We start from the raw sequence: 16,630 nt of genomic DNA on the forward strand, positions 1-16,630 counted from the left end.
TCCCACGTCGGGCAGCGCACGCCGTGAATATTGACAACATGTCCTTGAGACGTTCACACCATGAGGAAACTTGGGGGAAAAAAATAAAGTTTAAAAAATAGAAAGAACAAAACAGGCTGTTCAACATCTCAGCTAAACTTACTGGAGAAATACCAGGCAACTGAGTCTAAAATGCAGATAGAGATTTTTACATAATTTCAGACCACCTGATAACAAAGTCCTCATGGAATACAGTAATTGCTTATCATAACAGCCACAGAGTATGTTTATCACCCGCTGAGATAAACCACACTGTATTATTCCCTGCTGGACTTCTCAGATAAAGCAGATCCACATCACAACAGCAGGATGCCAGGCATCAGGAGGGGATGTGACTCAGAAGCAGAGAAACCATCAGGCACCGCTGGACACGGAACTGAGGAGTTCATGGAAACACGTGCGAGTGGGGAGCACCACCACCTACATTGCTGTGAGCCAAGTGTTTTGACACCTGCAAATGGGAAAGCATTAGACACACTCCAACAAGGCTGCTGACAAGTGTTTGGGTTCTCCTTTCCATTTAGGAAAGGAGGGGATCATTTAATACAGATTCGATCACAGCCCCTACACAGGCACTTGTCCTCCCTCAGGAATTTCCACCCTCAGCAGCTACCACTTGAGCAGATTGCTACCTTGCTGAAAGTCAACACTAATCAGCTCTTCCCTTCCCTGCAAGGGCTCTGTTTCTCTTCAGAACGAAGAAAATTGAATGGGGTTTCAAGGATTATTCCAGCATGCTTGTACAGGTGGTTACAAAAACCAGCACGAGCTCCTCAGCCCTCCCCTCCGTGCCTGGTGCTGGGCTTAGCATCCTCAGAAGGGCTCGTGAAAACACAGCTCCCAAACTCTGCTTTTCATGAAGGCAGCAGACACGGTTTGAACAGCTGTGGATCCTCACACCAAGAAGCTGTGAGAAAAGCAGAAATAGCACTTGGAGGTCACCAGTGCATGAGGTTTTAATAAATGCAGGAAAACTACTTGGAGTGCCAGCGTTCTTCACATGCTCACATTGCACCGCAGCACCTCGTGCCCAGCAGCAGCAAATAGGGAAACTGAGGCAGAGGGAGCAAGTGGCCAAAGGCAACAGAAAGTGCCTGTGTCCCGGCCGCTCCGGGGGCCGTTTCTGTGTTTGGAAGATGCTCTCGCCAGCCAGAGAGGAAGGCAAAACAGTTCCCAAGCCCTGTGACGTGAATGCTGGCGTAACAACAGAACAACAGCATGTCCTAAAGCATAAAGGGCTTTAAAACTAAAATAAACAGGTGGTTACAAGGATGAGAAGTGATTTCCTGCAGCTTTGTGTTTCATGACTGGATTATTCCGCCTTATCTTAACAAGGTGCAAGCTCCATTCAAAGCTTTTCCTGTAGTTGAGGCACTTAAACTTTTCCCTGTACAGGTTTTCCAGTGTCTAAAACTGTAATTTCAGAGCCTCTCCTTCAGCTCACGTGCAAACTGGGCCTCCCTTCCCTTACTTTGCTGCTTATTTTCAAAACCTTTATAGAAATGTGCACGCTCCAAATCCACTGCAGCTCTGTTCAAGCTGGTTGTGACTGCCCAGCAGGTCCAGAAATTATCTGGAAAAAGTAAGAGAGCTGGATAGGCAGACAGCATGATTACAAAAGCCTCTTCTCCATCAAAAGCCAGGCTAAAAATACCATAGACCAGGTCCAGTTCTTCTCTAGCAAGCAATGAAATTGCACCAGAGTCGATTTTGGCCCAATATGTACTTGGCAAATACTGATAACAAGGATTTACCATATCCCCTCTAGTGTTACAGCTGACTGCAAAGCAAACATTTGCTTCCCACAGATAACAAGATGAGTACGATCGTTTTGGGTTTGCAAAGGTTACAGTTCTTCACTCAAGGCAGGTCCACGATTCTCATGGCTCAAGCAAGAAAAAAAAAAATCCCTCATTTGTGGCTTGTTTTCCCCCAGGTACCTACTCACCTCATGCAAAGACATAGTTAGAGATGAGTTTGGGATAGGTTCCAACAACAAATTACAATGAGATTAAATATTAATTCCCATTTTAATTATATAACCATGACTAGGCTTAATGGTCAGGCAGTCATTAAACAGGAGAGAAGCATGTAAAATGAATGAGAGGCATTTCTTGCATTGCAAATGCCTGGAGCGGCTCACGGGCACACGGATTTCTCCCTAGGAGATTAACCGACATTTGGGAAGGCAGCCCCGAGGGAAGCTCCAACCAGCAACCAGGAGCAACCATCGGACTCGTGAGTCCGCGTGGGACAAGGCAGCCCATGGCCGGGATGGTGCCCTTGGGATACAGGATCTTCTTCATCATGGTGTATAAATAACTAGGTGCTAATCAGCCACTGATAGATCTTATCCCCGCCCCAACGTCTCTGGCAGCCTCTCTGTCTAAAGATGGGCTAGGAGGACAGCAGAGCTGGCTCGAGGATACAGCGGGAATGAAAGGGAGATGTCCTGAGCACCACTGCAAGGGTCACCCCACAGAGCAGGTCCCAAACACAGCTCGGGAGGCTCCCTCTGGCTCCCAACCGGACCACGAGCACATGGAGAAGTGTCTCCCTTCTTCCCCGGGGCGGGCAGGTTGCCAAACTCCTTCTGAAATTATGGCTCACGCCACTTTGAAGTGGCTCATGTACATTAGCGATACACACACCCTGCGCAGGGCCCCGCAGCGGATCAAACTTTTACAGCTGTCAGTAGAAAGTCTGCTCAGAAAGCGGGAGAAACATCAGAAAATTGGCTGCATCTGCTTCGCTTTAGACTTCAAGGTGGCAAAAGGAGAGGGCATAAAGAAAAAAAAAAAAGAAAGAAAACAAACTACCTCTCAGTGTAGAGCTGCAGGGAAAACAAACACACAACCAAGTCTGAGCTGTTTTCTCTTTCAGCATGACACTTGAGAAGAGAAACGGGGAAACACCAGTCACAAGTTCACTACTTTTCAGCAACCTGAAGTGTCTGGGATTCAGAGCAGCCGTCGTGACAGGCACAGCACCGTGGGTGAGACCCACACCGGGAAACTCGCCCCGGGCAAAGCCTCAGCGACGTGGTGTGCGAGACACAACGCTCCATGGGAGCAAACGGGGATGGAGAAACTGGGAATTCAAGGGAACATCCCTCTCCTCCTCTGCTGTTCTCCCTCATAACCCACCCCGTGATGCTGCTGCCATGCAGGGCCACGGACACCTGCACGTAGGTGCCGCCCGCAAGGCTCTCCGAATGGCAACGTCGCCTTCTCCGGGCGCAGGGAATGCGAGGTTACGGAGCCGAGGAGAATGCGACGGGAAAGATGGAACGAAGCAGGACTGGAGTGAGGTGATGTAGAAAAAGCAAATCTGTTCCACAACAGCAGAGAGACTTGACCACAAATCCGAGTGACATGAACCCAGATGGATTTCAGCTGATCACTCAGATGGAAAAGCTCAGCCCACTTCGCGCTGCAGCGGCCCTGTATGGAGCCCCACGGAGAGCAGCCCGCAGAGCCCCCAGGCCAGAGCCAACTGAAGAGCGGGGAGACCCCAAAACCAACAGCCCCTGCCTGTTTCTGCAGGGAAAACAACCTCGAGATCGGGCAACAGAAAGTTTGTGATGGCCGGGATCACATCCTTCACTAAACTGGCACTGCTTCCATCAAGCCTACAGGGCCGGAGAGGGGAGGGTTTTCCAGCCTTCGTCCTCTCCCAAGTACTTCGTCTCCAGAGAGCCCCGAAGCACGGATCAAAACACATGAGGCTTCAGGATCAAACGCACACTGCTCCAAAACCATTCCAGCCCTCCGCCAAATTAATCCCACATTGAAACTAGGCCATGTTTTCCCTCACGGAATCAAACCCACCTGTTGGAAGGCACATCCGCGAGCACACGCGCACACAGACACGCTCCCTACCTCTGCCCTCAGAACGGGGCCCCCCGCTACAAAACGAACGGAAAACAGTTTTCACCGGCTGCCCTAATTACCCCAAAAAACAGAGAGAAGTCACAACTGTAAATTTCCACAAAGTGCTTGAAGTTTTCCCCCAGCGGAAGAGATTTGAGAAAATAAAATCTATTCCCTACCAGATGATCTTTAAAATAAATAAATATCATTCTCTACTACAAGCTTCAGTCCCGCGCTTGGACACGCAGCCTTGTGCTGCCAGTGGATGTGCTGGGGGTGTCACCACCTGCATCCGTCTCGGAAGAGCCCCACGCGCCGGTGACGAAGGAGCGCTCCCAGGGACCGTTATCCAACGGCGGCCACAGGAACACTGTGCCTACCGCACACGGCAAGGCCAACCTCAGCAAGGGCTTGCTCAAAAAACACCCTGCAGCCATCCACCACTCCCCCCAAAAGGTGGTTTCTGGAAGCAAAAAGGGCTGGATGCTTTTTATGCTTTTATGATACTCTGCTGAGTCTGAGGGAACGGGAAAAAGGGACAAAGCCACAGAAGGAAATCGGGTCTCCACATCCCCCTCCTTCTGCTCCAGGGTCCCCTCCAGACAAGGGGGTCCCTGGGGACCCCAGCAGGTGCTTCCCAGGGCAACCTGCTAACACGCCCGTTCCCAGCCCGCTTTTGCAGGGACACGGATAAACCCAGGGGAAAGCTCCGCAGCGATGGTCTGCGGGACGCGCACCGGCACAAACTTCCAGGGCAGGCGCGGGAAGTCAGAGAGGCTCCAGGCGAGAACCGCTGGACTCGACGGTCGGGAAAACAACGGGACGGGCAGGCGCTATCAGTGATAGTCGTTATCGGTTAATAGTCGTTATCGGATGGACCAACGGGACCTCGGGAAGGGGCACAAGGGACCGGGGTGCCCGGGAAGGGGCAGGACACCCGGGCCTGCCCCAGGCCCTGTGTCTTTGGGTTGGGACCCCCTTGGGCACCCCAGAACTGACTCCGGAGGAGGCACCAAGCGGCAACGTGCTGGAGTCATCGCCCGGCACGAGGGGACGAGGGAATGGGGGAATGGGGGTAACTCAGCCCACGAAGGGGGGCAAATACTGGGGAGGGGGGGGAATGGCCCGGGAAGGGGGGAGAGCCACTGAGGGGGGTGAAAAGCGGCTACCGCGGGGAGAGGAGAAGTAGCCACCGAGGGGTGGGAGACACCGAGAAGGGCCGAAACACCGAGGCGGGGGCTGAGGCCGCTGCTGGGGAGGGGTCGGTGGCCCCACTCGCGACCCTGGGCGCCCAGCCGGGCTCTGCCCTCCCTCCTTGCTCACCCACCTTGCACGGCCAGGACGGCGAGGGCGGAGAAGCAGAGACAAAGCAGGTCCTCCAGCGCCATGTAAGCCCCGCCGGGCGCCGGGAGCAGGGGCCGCCGCGGCCGCATTTAAGAGGGGAGCGCGCTCTCCCGCCGCCCCACCGCCATCTTGTGCGAGCGCCCTGGCCCCGCGCCGCCCGCGGCCGCCGCTCGCCGGGCCCCGCTGCCCGCGGAAGGGGAGGCAGAGGCGAGGGGAGGGAAGGAAAGGAGGGCGGCCGCGGGGCTCTGCCTTTGTGCGCGGGGCTCGCCGAACCGCGAGGGCTGCCGCTGCCCGCCGCCTCCGCCCGCTCCTCCTCGCGCGCCGCCCGCCCGCCCCTCGCCCGCCGCGGCTCCAACAGGTTGCAGCGAGCCCGGGGGGCGGCGGAGCCCGTTTCCCTGAGGGGAAGGAAGGAAGGAAAAGGAGCGGAGCGGGACGGAGAGGGGCCGGCCGGATCCCCCACTCCCGCCCCGCGGCAGGTGCCGGGCTGCTCCCCCGGGGCCGCCGCAGCTCCGCACGGCGGGGCGCGGAGCGGGGGAGCTCGGAGGGACGGACAGACGGACCCCGAGCCGTTGTGCCCGAGCGGGGCTCGGGGACGGGAGGGTCGCTGTCGCCCTGGGGACCTTCGGAACCGCGCGGCGTGGGGAGCTGCCGGAGAGCCTCGTGGCTGAGGCGGCCGCTAGTGTCCCCCGCCACGGCCCTGACCAGGCTTCCCACCTGTGGAAAATGCGCTTTATTTTTTTTATAAATTATATATATATTTATTTAAAGCCAATAGAACACGTCGCGCAGCCTCATCCGCAGCCGCTCGCTGTGCAGGGAGGAGGGACCCGTGTGCGGCGATGGGGAGAGGCGGCCGCGGGCCGGTGACACCGAGGTTGTGGTGGCAGAGGGTGGCACAAAGAAGAGCCACCGTGTCCCGAGAAGGGGCTGCCCGGCACCCAGCTCTCCTCTTTATTAGCTGCTTTAATAGACTATAAAAGGAAAATTGAATGAGAAGGACCGCGTGGTGGGGAGGTTTCCTCTGCGAGGTGCCGGCTGGATTTCAGAGCGGAACGGCACAGGGAGCCAGGTTCCTGCGGGAACAGCTCCCGTTTGGGCAGAAAACGTGGACATTAACAGCCACGTACCCCTCATTTATCCAGCCTTAGTCCAATGTGGAGCTAAGCCTTGGAAAGCTGCACAAACCGTCCGCTCCCTTGGCCTGTCCCGCCTGCTCCCTTCGCGGGAGGTGGCGTTAAGGCAGTTTAAGTCATTCAGTTTAAATTATCAGTTTGTAGATGAACGTCCGCCAGTATTTTCCTTTCAGGCACATCTACTTCCCAGCCCTTTTCTTCCTCAACTCCTCCATATTTCCCCCCTCCCTGTGAGCAAGGAAGTCTTTAGCTAAAAAACAGGCAGGTCCAGCATGATGTAAGTAATGGAAATTGGTGCAAAGTGCTATGTGGCTAACCAAGCTGGGCTCTGCTGGTCCTTAGACCGGGTTGGGCTTAAAAGGAGAAGCAGACACCAGCCTGGAAACCAAAAGAGCCAAGTCTGGTTCTTAATGTCATTTAATCCCTTGGTGACACCTGCCCATTTCCTGCATTTTGGTGGGAAGAGGAATCGCACCAGCATTTTGACAAACCTGAGCTTGCAACACATGGATTCCCTGTCCCGCTGGGGAAAGGACTTAAAAAACAGCCTGATCTGTGAAAACGATGGGGTGGCCGCTTCCCTTCGCACTTGCAACACCCGTGCAGCGAGTGAGTGACACCAGATTGCCTCTGTCACCTGCATCTGCACAGCGAGTGACACCGAATTGCCTCGGTCACCTGCACCGGCCCAGTGAGCTCCCGGTGATCGGTGTTTGCACGACCAGCACTTTCCAAAGCACTGAGTTTGCAGGAGCCAACCCCAGAGGGAGAAAAGCTGAAGGAAACGTCGCTTTGTTGATCCAGGAAACATCATCTGTCTCTAAGTCTGTAAAGGGGGCCGTGACAGCAGACCTGGGAGCAATGCTGTGTCCCCTAACAGGGCCATTTCTGCCCCCAAGCTTACAAAGCCCCTCTCTCATGCTGCAGGCTCCCAAAAGTGTCCATCCCTGTCCACTCAGAGCTTCATCCCAGCTTTCAGCAGCTGCAAACCCGCAATGTTTTTCAGCTGAGAAGGTGTGAGTAGCGAAGCAGCAGCAAGTAGCAGGTGTTTGGAGTTCAGTGTTTTCCTCCTCGCTTGGGAGGCATTTCAGCACTCTGAAAAGATCACTGGGAGACAGCTCCTTGCTCAGTGTATCCCGCCCATCCCTTGGGTCACGTACAATCCCAGCAGCCGAGCGATCGTTAGGGAAATCCAGCAGAACCCCCTATAAAATCACCTCTTTGAGCAGGTGTTTCCTCCGCGCAGGCAGCCTGGAGCCGAGGGGGGATCCGTGCTCGCTAGTGCTGCCACCTCCATCCTGTTTATTGCAGCTAGAAGAGGCCAGGAAGTGGCCGGTTATGCAGGTATCTGAACCAGGATTTCTCCAACCCCAACCCACACCAAGCTGCCCACATCCTCTTGCAGTTGGCAGCTGGAGGACTCCAATGAGCAGGAACTTCTCCGCAGACTAAGAGTGCCCCCACAGAGCACGGACCTGGAACAGCAGCCGGGGACAAATCCCAGCGCCTGGGCCAGGCTGAGAGGCTGAGCACCCTTCCCTCCCGGGCAGGAATCGCTGTGTCCAACGCAGGGCTCTTCTCCAATGCAACCCTGCTCTTGTTTCTGCAGCTCTTTGAGCCAGGGCAGGTCTCTGACACCCGCACTGAGGATTTGTGATGGGTTTAAGCTGTTTTAATTAGTGGAAGAGGTGCGAGGCTGCAGGAAGGGAAGGAGCTGGAAGCTGAACCGGCATCCGTGTTCTGCTCCAGCTCCTCTGCTGCCGGCCGAGAGGCAGCACCAGGAAGCCGGGGAGCTGCACAGAGGGGCACGAGGCGGCTCCCAGTGACACCACAAAGCCAGATCCACCCAAATCCACCCCAAAAACACCACGGTGGTTGAAGATCCCCTCGGGGAGATCCGCCCGGAGCCCCTTCCCGGTCAGGCGGCCCCGGCGGCGCTGGAGGGCACATTGACTCGCAGGCGCGGGAAGCCTCCTGCTCCGTGCGCGTGAGCACTGCCAAACAGGAGCAGCTGGTTGCACATAATAACATGCATTGTGTAAGTGAGCAGCACAATAAGCAATTTGCTCGACAACCCAGGGACATCAGGACGATTCTGTACAACAGAGAAGAAAGAAAAGAGGAAAAAAAAAAAAAAAACCCGCAAAAACGCGCTGACCAAACCCTAAGGGAGCCTCAGGATACTACCCCTTCATTTCATTAGGCTCGCTCTTATAAATATTTATTGCACACGCTATCTCATCACTCTTCCAGGAATGGGTGCTGTGTTATTGTTACACCCGGCAAGGGCTTTCCCTCCTCCCCTGGTCGTGCCACCGGTTCCCAGGGACAGAGAGGGAGCAAGAGAGGGACATGAGCTACGGAAAACTTCACAGGGGGCTTTGGGGTGGACATTGGCAGCACGTTGTTGGGAGAAAGGCGGATGGAGAGGAGACGACAGAGAGTAACGGGATAGCGGAAGGGATTTCTGCAAACAAGGGCCCCGGCTCCGCAGCCCGGAGCACGAGTGAACAGAAACTCTCCCACGCCGGGAACCCTGCGCGGCTGCAGGAGGGCAGAGTTTGGATTTAAACGAGCGCCAGGCTGGAAAACTGCTCGCAGGGAAGCCAAGGGGTAGCCTGAATATCAATATTTGCCTGCAAGGAGAAAGCGTTCACATTAGAGTGACCTGAAAATCTGGCACTTATAAAGCTGCTGTTACAAAAACATGGATTTTTAGCTCTGCTATTCCTATTGCTGTGCCCTATTCCTGGCCCTCTTCATTGGCCACTGGGACTTCTCCCTCAAGCCAGGATTTGCAGACTCAAACACCAACTTGCCTCCAACAAAGGCAGGCCAGGCAGAGCACATTTTAGGTTAAATGAATCCGTTTCACTTAACTAAGTCCCCCTTGTTGTCATATTGGTCCTTTTTTTGTGCATTTGTTAACCAGCTCGTTCACTGCCAACTATAATCAAAAAAAGATCCCCTAGAAACATCTCCATGTGTTGTAAAGTGGCTGCATAGAGCATCGCTCTCCCGTAAACATACACAACCGTGAAAAATAATATTTGCTCATAAACAACATCTGTGGGCTTCTCCTACAGCACTTACCAAGGCCCAATAAATGTTGCCGTCCCTGAACAGTCTGATTTTATTCCCTGCTGCGATGCCTACTAACTAGGGTTGGTTTTAGGCATAAACAACACGAGGGGCCATCGAGGGCCCCTCTCAGGCAGCTCCCGAGGTCTTTGTATCTCCCCATTCCTGCACTAAGGAGCCCACTGCCCTTTCTCTCCCAAGCAGCCCCCCAGATCAGCACAATCCACCCCAGACACCTCAAGAGCTCTTAGGTTTTTGCCCAGAAACAGCCGTTTCACACCCAAAGCCCGTGCCGGCTTCTAGAGCCTCCCCCCGCTGTGCAACGCAGACCAGTCCCATCCATCAGACTGCTCTGCAAACCTAAATAGATGCTGTATTTATTTATGGATTACCGACCACAAGAAAGGGAAGCTTTGCACCATTGTGAACCCTGGCGCACTCGGTCTGCTATAAATAATGCAGCATTGTGCAGTGTTGGTTTATGGTTTAAGTTCCAGTGCGCGACACAGACCAGCAGACTCAGCAAAGGCGAAGGCAGCACCGGGTATTAGTAAGAGAAATGGCACCAGCTGAGGAAGACTATTAAAAAAAAAAATAAAAGCCATGTCCTCAGAGTTATATTAATGCAAATTTGCCCAGCCAAAGGCCTGCTTTTACCTGATTCATAACTGCACAAATCTGTGGTTATGCTCTGGTTTTCACTCTGCTTTCTCCCGTTCAGGAGCTAATTCGATTTCAGCTAAACACTCATTACGAGGGGTCACCGCCACGGCCAGCGGGCACCCGTGCAATGGGGCTTCCAAAACATGAAGACATTGAAAGAGCTTCCACTGCTTCCTTTGGACTCGCCAGTTAAAACTTTCACAAATTAAGCTCCTGTTTTACACCGGCCTCATCCATGGGGAGAGAGTGCGGTGAGCAAAGAGATCCCCACCTCCAATGGGGCCGGGTTCCCTCTTTCCTTGGATGTGCCAGGGTTTCCGTGCTGCTGTTTTCCCCTAACCAAGGAGCAGAGCAACGCTGTCCCGAGTGTTCGCTGAGCTGAAAGCAAAGCTGTGGGGAATTCAACTTCTTGAGAGAGAAAAGGGGCTCCGATGCCTCCTGAAAGTTGGATTGATGGCCCCTAAGAAGGGCTCATCAAGTGCCTCTCTCCCTGGCTATTTAGGCAATTCCCTTTTGACGATGTAGGAGAATATTAGATTAACCCAACTGCTGTAACAGCGTTAGCTGCTGCTTCTAAAGAAGATGCATTTTATGCTGTACGTACCCGAACAAAGACAACGTGCGGCTGCAGAGCCCCGGATGGCAGCGACTGTGCCGGGCTCTCTGAGATGCTTGTGCCTCATTTATGGATGCCCAACAGATTATTTTGGGATTAAGGCCAACCTGGCTCGAGTAGCTAGGATTATCCCCCTGGAAAAGGGTGCCGCGCTTGCCCATTGGGCTGCCCACCTTGCTCCCTGTGCCGCTTTTCCTGGGATGCTCCTGCCGAGCTGCCGTGGCACCGGAGCAGATCCGACAGGGAGGTCGTGGTGCCTGCACACAATCCTGCTCCCCAGCGTCGTGCTCCTGAGCAGGGCAAACAGGACATGCCTGGGCCTCAGATGTAATCAGATTAATTAAACAGCACTTGTTTTAATTTAAATTACAAGTGTTGGGGGGCTCAGCCACATTGCGTGATTTATGGGCCATATCAATCTAATGAATACCACTCTTAAAATAAAACCTAATAGATGACTTTATTATACAGATGTGAGATCAGCTTCTCAGCTTCAGGGCTGTCGTGACATGGCCAGCTCGGCCAGACTTTTCCAGCCTTGCCAGGGAAAGGGCTCGGAAATTTCCCCCTTTCCCACTGGTGTCTGTTAAGAGAAGAACATGGGAAGGGGGAACCACCACGAGTCCGTTCTCAAAGCGCTCATGGGCCGAGAGGTCCCAAAGTGTCGCTGCATGGAGGGCACGTGGGGTCCTACAACCACAGATCCCAGCGGTTATCGGTTCCCTGGGCTCCGGGCTGGAGCTGGAGCTGCTCAGGGATGGGAAGGGAAGAGGGACGAGAGGAAGGCTGAAAGGTTCCCTGAGGAAAAGCCGTGATGGAGGCAGGTGCTGCCCCTTGCTGCAAGGGTGCTCTCCCCTAAGGAACAGGGAAGGGTTTTCCGGGACATGGAATGGGGCTGTTTAGGGAATAATGACGTATTGGCCACATCACTGCCGTTTCCTATAGTTACAAATTAGACAGGCTGCCTGGATCTTAAAATTCAGGCGATTCGGGGCCAACCTGAGCCTCTCCCCTTCCCTGCCCTTCCCACACACAGGCAAAACCCCCTGCATTAACATGAAACCATTTCAAAGTGAACGCGGGGGAAGAGGAGCGGGGCTGGGGCCGGCTGCGTCTCCGCCAGGGAAACTGCTGGCGGCGGCGCCGCGCGCGGAGCGTCGCCTCCGTGATTTACGGGCTGCCGCGCTAGTTTAAAACACATTAGGCTCCAGCTATTTAATTACTGGGCACTAGCAAATCGTGGCGAGAGAGGAGCCGGTCACGTCTGCAAATGCCAACATTTATCATCCTATTTATCCACTGCAGCTTCCGAGATCCGTACGGAGCCGCTCGCCTCCGTTAGGCAACACGGGGTGAGTTTGCTCCCGGGCCCTCTGTGGATGTTACGGCCCCACTGGCAGCACGCAGGGATGAAGTGTTTCGGGAATAGAAGGAATTAGGAGCAGCAGCCAAATGCAAAGCAAAAGCAAAGCCTTTTCCTCCCCCACCTCCTGCTCCTGGGGTATTAATTCCCATCAGAGTGTAAATGTAAAGAGAGAGAGGCTGCCCCGGTATTCCCGAGAACCCTTAAACCCCAACGCTTTGCGGCCGAGGAAAGCATGGCCTGGGAAGATGAAGGTGCTGCAGGAGCACTGAGGAAAAAGTAAACCCCATCTTTGCATCCTTTTCCTGGGAAAAATAACTTGCCTTTTTCCCTGCTGCTTTTACATGGATTTCCGTAAGGATCACGCCGCACTTTAGCTTTGCAGGCAGTCACATTCTGCAGGAAAAAACCCCGTGTCCTCACGAAGGGGACGAGAGCTTTCGGCCCCAATGCCGCGCGCGAAGACGAGCATCCAACAGGCTGCTGTTCCCGACTCGCAGCAGGAGTTCCCGCTGTTCCCGACCCACCGTGCAGGAGCAGCAGAGACAACGGCCTCACAGGCCCTGCCGCGTTTTGCTCTTGTCTTGCACTCGTGCTGCTGCAGGTTCCTGCTCCTGCAGGGGAGGCCGCCCGTTACCGGTGGGTGTTTCGGTGTTAACCACGAGCCGCTGCCCTTAGTTTTCCTGCCGTGTTTGGAGCCAGTGACGCTCAGAAACCACAAACGTACCGAGCTGTAACCAAGCAAGCCCTCTGGGCAAGCCTGACTTGGCCTTTCAAGCGGGTTCTTCATTTTTGTTTCTAAATTTAATTTCACCGCATTTTATTTAAAAATGCTTAATCCAAACCAAAGCATCTCAATGTTTCTCCCTCCGGAGTTTCATTTCAGGGAGTATTTCTTTATTGCTTGTTGCTGATCTCCTTCCTATAGGAGAAAAACTGAAATTGTCAATTCCCTGCAAAATGAGCAGCCTGGCTCGCGGCCAGCACGCGGCTGCGTGGGAAGGAAGCGGGGACGGATCCCGAGGGCACCCGGAGACACGTCGCGTATGTTCCCGGGAGCCCGAGCACAACAGCGACTGTTATTGATACAGCTATTGGCAGAGACAGATTGAAAGGCACGGAGGATGCTTTGGAGGGGAGCAAAACGCAGCCATTTAGTCTCAGCCACCACTTGCAGTTTCTTTCTAAATGCCATAAGGTGGCAGGGGGTTCACCTTGCCCAGGCTACAAGGTCTTCCAGGAATGATCTTTCCCTAGTGCTGTCCTGGAGTTGTATTACGAAATCTAAGCACTAAAAGTGATTTGGCAGCCCCCAAAGCACAAACTCCATCTATAAAGCCATGCTCCTGTGTCGGTTCTCAAGATCCGCCGTGTGCACAAGTTGTAAGAACTGAAACGTGGTACCTCTGTCTGACCGATGCCATGAGCTGGGCCAGGACTCCGGCACCGGGGCTCGGAGGAGACCCTGAGCATCCCAGGAAACCCAGGGGAGCCGGCAGCACCATTAGCTTCGTGCCATTCAGAACGATGAGGAAGAGGAGCAGGAAACAGCACCGCTTTGCAGGAACAAGCATCTCAACATCAGCACCTCCAAATCCTTCTCGCTCTTCTGTCAATCCCTTGGTCCACACAGAGGGAACCTGTTCCAGGATACAACAGCCCTATCCCAGAGCAGTTTTCTCTCTGAGGAGCAGGACTGGCCCGGCCAGCAGGACGCAGTCCCAGCACAGGAGCTGCAGGGAAGGACTGCTTGGGGTCCCGGGCACTTGGGGACACCTCCAAGCCTGGCTGCTCCAAGGGGAACCCAAAGCGCAGGCTCAGCCCCAGCAGTGAGCTCAGTCTGAAGGATCTGGGTCAGCAGCAGCCAAAACTGAGTCCAAAGGCATCAAGTCCCGCGGGGATCCTGAGCTCTGCAGCGGAGCTGAGCCCGGTGCGACAGCTCCAGCTTGTGGCTACCCAGGGCTGCTCCGGGCCCTTATTCCGAGCAATCCCCCTCCATCTCCCTCTTTCCATCATCTACCTGCTGTTCCTGAACACCAGCAAGCACTTTACACACAGCCAGTCCCTTCCATCGCTGCAGCTCTCCAACGAGGAGGGAGGGAACAGAGATCTGATTAGGCCCAGACTCCATTAAATCAGGAAGAGGGACAGTTGAGAACAGGGGGGAAAAAAAAAAAGGCATTTAATTCAATTTATTTAGCCGCATCCTTATTGCAACGAAAGGTTTTGTACTAAGAGGCAGCAGAACTAATGTCTCCACTTTATATGATTAAAAGCCATGTAGCTGGAAAGGGGGGAAGGAGGGAGGCCGAGAACCCCATGCGGGGACACAGGCCGTTCTGGGGCCGCAGAGGGCAGGCACTTCAGCTCCAAAATTAAACACCTGACCTGCTCTGGGGCAGAACGTCCCAGCAAAAACCAGCAGCGGGTCCTTCTTGCCCTTCCAAAGGCCACCCTGAAGAGCGGGGACACTGGCCGTGGCTGTACAGGGTGGCTGCCTATTTTATGTATTTGTAGCTATTGTTGCCTCTGCAAAACAGCTGCCTTGTCACCACACACCTCCAATGAAGCCTGTTCTGGGGGCACAGGGCGAGCGTTGCGACTGGGGCTGGGCTCCATGTGAGGGGCGAATCCCAACTGCTCCGAGCACAGCGCGATGAGGGGAAGTGCTGGAAACCGCCTGGGAATGGGGCTGAATAACGTGCTCCCCTCGGAAACAGCCAGAACAAATCCCAGCTGCCACAACCAAGGTGAAAACCACCGGCATCCCCACTCACCGACGTCCCTACCTCATCCCTCAGAGCTCCACATCATACGTGTTTTTAGATAGGGAATTAAAATATCCATCTCTAAAGCGACAGGGAGTAACTGCAAAGTTTGGATGCCTCTTCTGGAGGGAAAGGACCATCTCCTGGAGCACAAAGTGCATCCTTGTTCTGGAGCAGGCAGCTCTGGAGCAGAGCACGGCCGCTGTTGTCCACGATGGGACCAACCCTCCACCAGGCAAGGAGCAGGATGCATTTCTCCATCCCCGAACAGAACCTCAACTTCCTTTGGCAGCAATCTCAGTTATTACGAGCTTTACCTTCCCTTGGCGCTGGCAAATTAGTCTTGGGCTGGATGAGACCTTGCACAAGGGATCTTCTGCACCCTGCCCTGAGCCCTTTGCACGAACTGCAAAGCACCGATGAGAAATCCTCCGCAGAAATCCTCCGCAGAAATCCTCCGCAGGCTGGGCGAGCAAGGGACTGCTGTATGGAGAAAAAAAAATGCTTAAAGGGAAAAAAAAATACATAATTTATGTTGCAAAATAGAGTACTCGCAGTACTTTGTACTTTAATAGCTTTTTGATATATTTTTAAAACAAAGAAAGGATGCATTATTAAAAAGTCATATGTCAGCACTTACATCACATTCTGCACTAAATCAAAATCTAGATGGGATTACTTGCATAACATTTAGTTCTTCAGTTGCCAAAAAAGCACTGTTTGGCGAAGGCCGTTTTTGTTGTTTCTTAAACAAAAGGATCAGTTTTGTTTTAAAAACCATATACATTTACATTCAAGGGTAGCCACCTCTAGAAAAAGAACGAAACGCCTCCAAAGCAAGTTAATTTAATATTGAACAAAATATAAACAACCTCGGAAAAGGTGATGCTATCCTTGAGTAATTTTATACATATATGTATATATGAACAGATATAGATATATGTATATATAATACAGCATAAACAAATAAGGAACAAAGTGGAATTCCTTAGTAACAGCTCATATTTGTCTGTACTCACTGCCTCGTGGCTGCTTCAAAGGCAGCAGCAGGCTGCTTGTCTCTCTGTTATAACACAGCACACTCCATAGGATGCTGAATTCACCTCGGACACAATTAACCCATGTGTGAAGACAGGACATCACGGGAGCCCTTCCCTGTCGTGCCTTTTGCAAAATCCAAATGGGAAACTTGTTATTATGCTGCTGATCGTATGTGAGCCATCACTGATCCTCTTAAAAATCACTGCAACCTTAAAACCCCAAAATACACCAAGTCAAACACCCCCACGTCGGGGCAAGCTGCGTTTGCTGGATGCCTGGTGCTTCGGCTGCCGTTCACATAACCCCAAGGCCGGATTTATACATTTTATAGCTGCAGAACTGCACCAGCTCCCCAGCTTTGGGGCACGTGCCCGGCAGCACCACTGAGAAAAGATGTGGTTTGACAGAGTCCGGCCGGAGCAGGTGAAATCCCAGACTTCCAGGGTCAAGCTGAACAACATAAAAGCGAGGAAAATCTAAGGCTTCAACTCGCCGAGTACTGAGAGCTTAAACACTGAGAGCGATTCCCGTGTTTCAAAAGATTAAAAGAAAATCATGCTCTGTTGCTCTCTAGCACCAAAATGAAAAGGAAGTTCTTAGGTTTCTGAGGCACGTCCCAAGGGAGAATTTGCTGCGGATTCCTATTTTAAATGACTTGCTGCAAGTTAAAAGTGACTTCACACACTTACGATGCTTTTTAGCCAAGGCTG

General features: G+C 53.3%; 1 protein-coding gene across 1 annotated transcript in view; it reads right to left on the reverse strand.

Moving 5' to 3' along the window:
- IGDCC4 (immunoglobulin superfamily DCC subclass member 4) overlaps positions 1-5,344 on the reverse strand; it is a 72,951-nt gene extending 67,607 nt beyond the window's left edge. Inside the window, exon 1 of the mRNA XM_026040578.1 lies at positions 5,239-5,344. Coding sequence (XP_025896363.1) covers positions 5,239-5,344 — 106 coding nt within the window. The remainder of the gene's footprint in view (positions 1-5,238) is intronic.
- Between the last annotated feature and the right edge of the window lie 11,286 nt (positions 5,345-16,630).

The sequence above is a fragment of the Nothoprocta perdicaria genome, unplaced genomic scaffold (genome assembly GCF_003342845.1).
Source record: "Nothoprocta perdicaria isolate Ctin4 unplaced genomic scaffold, notPer1 scaffold_26, whole genome shotgun sequence".
NCBI lineage: Eukaryota > Metazoa > Chordata > Aves > Tinamiformes > Tinamidae > Nothoprocta > Nothoprocta perdicaria.